This window comes from Gossypium hirsutum, chromosome D13 (genome assembly GCF_007990345.1).
Source record: "Gossypium hirsutum isolate 1008001.06 chromosome D13, Gossypium_hirsutum_v2.1, whole genome shotgun sequence".
Taxonomy (NCBI): Eukaryota; Viridiplantae; Streptophyta; class Magnoliopsida; order Malvales; family Malvaceae; genus Gossypium; species Gossypium hirsutum.
The window spans coordinates 46,039,041-46,046,537 of NC_053449.1; the positions used below are offsets into that span (position 1 = coordinate 46,039,041).

The 7,497-nt window shown below is 31.7% G+C and overlaps 1 protein-coding gene across 1 annotated transcript; it reads left to right on the forward strand.

Annotated features, from left to right (window-relative positions):
* Nucleotides 1–5,258: 5,258 nt before the first annotated feature.
* Nucleotides 5,259–6,877, forward strand: LOC107897034 (40S ribosomal protein S19-3). Its single transcript, XM_016822365.2, has 4 exons — nucleotides 5,259–5,468; nucleotides 5,581–5,671; nucleotides 5,758–5,941; nucleotides 6,650–6,877. The coding sequence occupies exons 1-4, from the start codon at nucleotides 5,385–5,387 to the stop codon at nucleotides 6,720–6,722; spliced, it is 432 nt and encodes a 143-aa protein (XP_016677854.1). The 5' UTR covers nucleotides 5,259–5,384; the 3' UTR covers nucleotides 6,723–6,877.
* Nucleotides 6,878–7,497: the final 620 nt, after the last annotated feature.

The window sequence follows — 7,497 nt, forward strand, 5'->3', positions numbered from 1 at the left end:
CGGGTTTGAAAATTGTAATAGAAAATTAATTTAGGGAAAACAGATTTTTAAAAATATTTCCAAAACAAGATCTTGGTTTTGATATCTAAAGTAATAAACACTTGATGAAAATTGTATATTTTCGATTCATCTAAGATGAGCGCTTCGATTGAGTAGTCTTCTTCGCTATCCTCAAGCTCACGTCTGCTGTACATGGGCTCACTTCGAATCAGAAAAAAAATTTCAAAAAATTACTAGTGGGGTAATTTCATAATTTTTTAAACTTTTGGGTCAAGTTATAAATAAAAAATATCTCTAGAAATTTTCTGAAATAATCTTTTTAGAGAATTTTCTCTCTACAACTTTCTCTTGAATTCAAGTGTGTATAAAATAATGATCCAAGGCTCTCTTTACATAGGGAGAGTTTATAGAGTTCAACTATAATTAAACTTAATCACTTAAATATTAAATTTAATTTAATTTATCAAGATAAATATTAGATTAAATTTAATATTAAATTAATAAAATATTATTAAGATAAGTATTAAATTAAATTTAATATTAAACTATTAAAATAATATTATTTTTTGAAATAGTTAATTTGAAATCAAATTCTCTAGTAGAGTCCCAGTAGGAGTGTAACTCTTCCACTGCTCAACCACTGAAAACCAACCGCCATCGGCCACTAGGACGCCGTCGTCGTAGCCACTGACATCGCTGTGTCTAGTGATACAGGTGCGACACCCTTATGGCACCCCGAGTCGATTCGGCTACTGCCGATTCAGTCTGGGTTAGTGACAACCCACTGGTCTGGTCTAGCCATCGGTTGGACAGTCGGCTCGTTTCACATATCGGGCCCAATTCAACCAATTTTTGGGTCTTAGTCTCAGTTTTGGGCTCTCAGGCTCAATTTACAATCTCAGGTCCACTTTTCAAGTTTAATTATCCATTTGGCTAATTGTCTGACTTGAAAATTAATTTCCAAAAAATATCATATTAATTTTAATCAATTTGATTTTAATTTTACTTGATCAAAATTAATTTTTTTAAAAATCAATTAGATTTTCCAAATTAATTTTTTAAGAAAATTCTTTAATCAAATTCTCTAGTTGAACAAGTCTCATGATCATCTAATTTAATTCCACATCAAATAAATCGACTCAATTAAATTATTTCCAGAAGTCGTAAAATTTTCTTTTGATTCAAATGCAGTCCGATCGAGCTTTTGTTGAGCTAGCGGAAGGACCAATTGGACATATACAATTAGACTCTAGTAATTGCAATTATGTCCAAAAGCATTGTTCTGATAATTCGCAATTATGTAATCATGGAGTCAGTCTACAAGAAGTACCATGATTGAAAACTCCTTATTTTATACTCTTTATGAAAGCAATTCATCCAACTGCTTTGTCTAATGACCTTGTCATATGTGTGTTTCCTCATATGATATCCTTGATTCCTTTTAGTTAAATCTGCTCACTCAATACAATCCTATTTTATCTCATTGTCACTATTATGTCTTCTTAATGATTAATATGATCACTGTCAACAAATGACTGTGCTAAATTGCTCGTTTGAGAATAAGCAACCCGTGACCATGTTCCATATTTATCAATCCACACAACGCCAACGAGAGGATATCATTAACTCTTTAATTGAGCTATGAATTTCACTGTTGCTAGTAAAGCCATACCATACACAAGTCATGTACCCAACATACAGGCTATGGGCTCAATCATCTTTAGAGTATAAGCCTCTACTTATATCAAAGCACATGAGTTGCATACGCATGGTCAGTGACTAACTTAGGATTTAGGTAAATCACACCATGAACGTCACAAGTGAATTAATTCACAAACGGATTCAGACTTAATTCATCTTGGGTCCAGTCCAATGTATCATTCTACCAATGAAGACATCTATGTCTCTACCCGTGGAGTCAACTACTTCGATAGCTAAGACTAGTCATCTCCCTAATTGGAATTGTAGACGACATAATAATCCTTCTTAGTATTTGAACCAAATTCTCACTTCGATTCTTTTATGGGATTACGAACTTATTTAGATTATCTATTGAAGTAAGTTGTCTTTCTTACAAAGTAAACGTTCTTACAATGCCACTTCTCTTTAGTTTGAACTTAGATAATTAATGAGCTAATATTTGCTTGTCATAATTTTGCTATGCATGCAAAATATAAAAGGCAGAAATACACAAAGACATAATAGTGAAATGTGAAATTAACTTTATTTATTTATTCATCGTTCAAATAAATAGAAAACAGTTACATGTTTACTATAATATGGGCACATTTCCCAACATTTACAACTTGAAACTAGCTAATCTTAGGTACACGTCTTTGAACAAAATACAAAGAGTTATACAAACTTCTTTAAGTCGAAGGTTGTGATCTAGATGTTAGATTCACCTCTTAGGGATTTCAGAAATACCTATAATTGTGCATAGAATAAACAAACCATACATTGAGTGATAAACCTCAATAGTACTTTCATGGTTCAAGATGATATAACATTGACATTAGTAACATGTTACAAAACATATATATATACACTCAATATTTAACCAATTCATTTTCGATAATGCCAACCAATTCCATTAACTTATATACATATGAGCATACATATAGCAATGACAAACCAATCCATTCAACATTGCAACATATTTAACCAATTCAATTTACTTGTCAATTACCTATTATAAAGCCATTTAAAGTTCATTTTCAATTATGAATTTAACACCTATACCTTAACATTATGTCATCCAATTCCATGATAATTCAACACCAATAAACTATCTAATATATCATTTTAATCTCTTTCTAGAGTCTATCAACTCATTCATATTCGTTTCAGCCTTAGGGCTCATTTTCATCTAATTCTCTTAGCCAATTATATACTTTCTTTATTATGATCCACTTATACACACAAGTGATTACATAGCATCATACCATTTCATTTAATTTCGATATCATTTATCAAGTTTACAATTTATAACCCCTATTAACCTAACTCAGACTCGGACGGATACACGGATCGTCCAACCAACACATTAAACTGGCACCAAAGTGTATCACAGGATAAACCGAAGTAAGGGAAACTGGCACACATAGTGCATACTGGTGCATGAAGTACATCCTAGCACACAAAATGCATCTTAGCGTACGAATCACATTCTGGCACAAGAAGCACATAAACCTGTACGCAATCCAATCTTATGGCATTCCAACTATATCCGACTCAACTTGAACAACTAATAGGGTATCAATGTTCCATTCACAATTACAGTATTTGTTTGATATATAATATCACATTCTATTTTCACAATTTCAATTCAATTCAACCACAATACACATGTATGTTACACCATGTAGCATATTTCTATCCATTTTCCATATCTTATATCATATTCCAACTAGTTCATGTTATTTTCTATTTTATTCAATTCAGTCTACTATCTCGATATTTAATATCAATCTTAACAAATCAATTCCTACAATCATTATATAATCACCTTGATATTCAATCATGCAATTAACATGTTTATGCAAACAATAAATTGATCCTGAATTATAAAAGTATAAATCGAGATTTAGTGTCACTCGGCGACAACTCTCACTGTTCCTTTCCCTCTCGACGGCTTGGTATCGTCTTTAGCTATGTAAAATCATACAGCATATAAAAACTATCAATTTCCATTCAATTCACAATTGAATACAAATTCAAGCATATTTTACATTTTATTCAATTTAGTCCCTAAACTCGAGAAAGTATAACTTTCGATATAAAGCTTTGGATTAAAATTCGATTCCACATTTACACACCAGAGACCCTATACTTTCTATTCCTAACATAATTTCGTAATATAATTTCATTTTATTCAATTTGGTTCATAATGTAACAAAGTTAACAATCAAGCTTGCTAAGCTTTATAATTTAGTCCTTTTCATAATGTAAACTTAATTTCTATCAATTTGAAACCTAATTCATCAATTTCTTAACAATGGAAACTTATCAAAATTTCAAGAGTTGAAAAAATTGATACATGGGTTAGCTAAATCAAGCTCCCATGATCATAAATATATAAAAGTAAAAGAAAATGGCTTAAGGACTTACTTGCTAGAATTGGCCAAATGCTTAAGGCTTTTCTCTCGTGTTCTTTAATGGTGGACAGTAGAAATGGAGAAGATGATAACATTTCTTCACTAACTTTTAGTTTATATACTAGATTTAGTTTATAGTTAAAATTAATTAATTAACTTAATCTTAATTAATTATACATTAATCTTCAAGTAGTTAGTTCTAATGACATCCACCCTCATCATCCACTAATATTTAATTAAAATTGGTTTATTAATCATTTTAGTCCCTAGGATAATTGCTATCTAAGGGTGAGTTTGGATGGGCGATTGGGTGTAGTGCGGTGCGTTTAGCTTACTTTTTGTCTCACACTATAGTATCGCTATAGTATCTAATCTCACCGCCACTGCTGTTTTTACACTAACCGCAGGTAAACGCACCGCCCATCCAAACCCACCCTAAGTCTCCAAGCCTTTTCCTAATTAAAACTTTATAGCGATTGAAATTTTACAATTTAGTTCCTTGGCCTTAATTAACCACACTTTCAGCTAAATTACTTAACTGAATTTCGACACTTCTATATACTAATTCCATAAATATCTCTATTTAATATTTATGGACTCGATTTACGAAAACGAGTTTCGAAACTGTATTTTCCAACGAATAATAACATGACACCTCATCGTTAAATAAAACAAAAAATAGTGAAGGACTTTTAAATAAATACTAATAACTTTATTTGAACATAATTAAATAATTATTAATTATAAATAAATGCTATAATCCTAACCCTAAATCCAAGACTCTAAACCCAAAATCTTATACCCTAAACCTTTAAACCCAAGATCTTAAATTCAAAATATATTAATATTTATTTATAATTAATTATTATTTAATTATGTTTAAATAAAATTATTAGTATTTATTTATAAGTACTCAACTATTTTTCGTTTTATTTAATAATGATGTGTCATGCTATTATTTATCGATAATGCATGAAATTTATGCACCAACAATAGTGCATCAAATATTATTCCTATTAAATAAGTACTAATATTAAACTAGGGTTGGTATTAGTTTCTTTTTATAATTATTTATTTCTACAATATCAAGGGGCTTAGGGTTGGGAAAAATGAAAAAAGAAACTTTGCAAAAGGTTATATAGGTAATTTGGCGAACACAGCCAGAACTGTCCCAAACTTTAAACCCTAATTCGTGTTATATATAGTGTTTTCTTTCACTCCTAGAAGTTTGATGAAAATACATCTCGCAAGCCGCACACGCAGTGATCGTCGCAGCACTCGATAAAAATGGAGGCAGCCAGAACCGTTAAAGACGTTTCCCCCCACGAGTTCGTCAAGGCTTACGCCGCCCATCTCAAGCGCTCCGGCAAGGTATTCTTCTTTTTTCTCAAGTCTTCACAAAATTTGATGCGTTAGAGATGCAAATTAGAACGTTTTGTTAGTTTCTTAATGTGATTTTTTTCCCTTCACAATAAAAACCCAGATTGAGCTTCCTCCATGGACTGATATTGTCAAGACCGGTAAACTGAAGGAGCTCCCACCCTATGACCCTGATTGGTACTATGTCAGAGCTGGTATTTACATTCGTCACCCTTACCAATTAACACTAATTACCCATTATGTAAATTTTTCATGAGCGATAAATTGTGTCCCTTTGTAGCTTCCATGGCTAGGAAAATATACTTGAGGGGAGGTCTTGGTGTTGGTGCCTTTAGGAGGATCTATGGAGGAGCTAAGAGAAATGGAAGTCGCCCACGCCATTTCTGCAAGAGCAGTGGATCTGTTGCTCGTCACATACTTCAGCAATTGCAGAATGTCAACATCATTGATATTGATCCTAAAGGGTGAGTTTTTATGTTCTATAATTGTTTTTCATTTATACTGTTGGGTTGTCATGGCATTAGTTATTTGGTATTGTTGAGAGATAGTTGGTTCCGCGGTCAATGGAAGTGACAACATATTGAAAGGTATGCAAATTAACATATCTTCAATTGGGAGGAGAAATAACTTTTAAATCGTATCTAAACACCTTAATCTCTCTTAAGTTTTAAGATCATAGCAAGGTGTTAGGATATGATTCAAATGTTGGATTTCAGGTATTATATATCATGTATTAAGAAAATTAGAGAATGAAAACGAGAAGAAATAATCAAGGAAGTAAGATGTTTTGAGACTTGTATAATACTTTCATTAAGGTCTTAATATGCCTCCAACATATTATTTCATAATGTAGACGACTTTTTCTGGACATTATGTGTCTTTACAACTCAATTGTTTTGTGCACATTTTGAGCTTGATCTTCTAGACAATGTGAGATGGATTATCTACACCATGAACTACCAACATATATTTATACATGAGTATGAGCTATGATTTTCTAAATATATGACCAACTTAAAAATCAAGCATATACATGTCACATATATATATGCTTGTATCCAGTGCCTTGGAAGTTTTGAGTAATAGATTAAATAAGAAGTATATGAGTAGAATAGCATATGATTAGCATCTGTTATTTATATAAACTAAAATATATATCATGTGTGTAACAGTGGTAGGAGAATCACATCAAACGGCCAACGGGATCTGGACCAAGTAGCTGGAAGGATTGCGGTTGCTATCTAAGAAATTTCAACTTATATGGTTTTCATGTTCCTGAGATTTAGTCGTTTGAAAATTTAGGAAGCTGTTTTAAACATTTTCCGTTTTGGTATATTAAGATCTGAATTTATTTTGATTTTGAAGTTTATTGAAAATTGCTGTATGCTATATTTTCTTTCTGCCGCATGTTTGGTCTTGATCATCGTGAGTCCTATGAGTTGGGTGTTTTACATATGGAGAATCAAGTTTTTGCATAAATGGATCTGGAGGGTTCCAGGAAAAATGTTTTTAACATGTAGGGTTTGGGATTTTAAATTTAGATTTGGATTTCCAAATTCTTTGTATTACTCAAATTGAGGATATTTTGAATTAATGGAGCTTTCATATTTAGATCTGAAAACATTGTTCTTTTGTTTGGGTAAATAATGACTTACTACATCCTCTTAATATGTACGTGACAAGTGCTCGATGGAAGAAAATCACCCATTTTTTTACTTCTGCAAACTAACATGATATATTCAAGCTTGGATTCGATATTAATCGACAAGAAAGTATCAGTTGATATACGTTCATATAAACACTTTGGGTTTTAAACATTGAACTTGTTCACACCGTGGACTAATAGCCAAAATGTGAAATAATACAATCATATATGCAATCGGAAGGTGCTCAAAATGTCACAAAAAATACTAGCGGATCTTGGAAGAACAAAAAATATACAAAATGTGAAATAAGAACATTAAACATTTAGTAAACCTAAAGATGTACTGATTGAGTCTTAGTTAAGTTGATATCGACA

Bases quoted from the DNA above. Each gene is read 5' to 3' on its own strand.
- LOC107897034 (XM_016822365.2), top strand. From the start codon at position 5,385: ATGGAGGCAGCCAGAACCGTTAAAGACGTTTCCCCCCACGAGTTCGTC. The intron at 5,672-5,757 runs GTATTTACATTC...GTCCCTTTGTAG, and splicing joins TTGGTACTATGTCAGAGCTG to CTTCCATGGCTAGGAAAATA. The intron at 5,942-6,649 runs GTGAGTTTTTAT...TGTGTGTAACAG, and splicing joins ATTGATATTGATCCTAAAGG to TGGTAGGAGAATCACATCAA.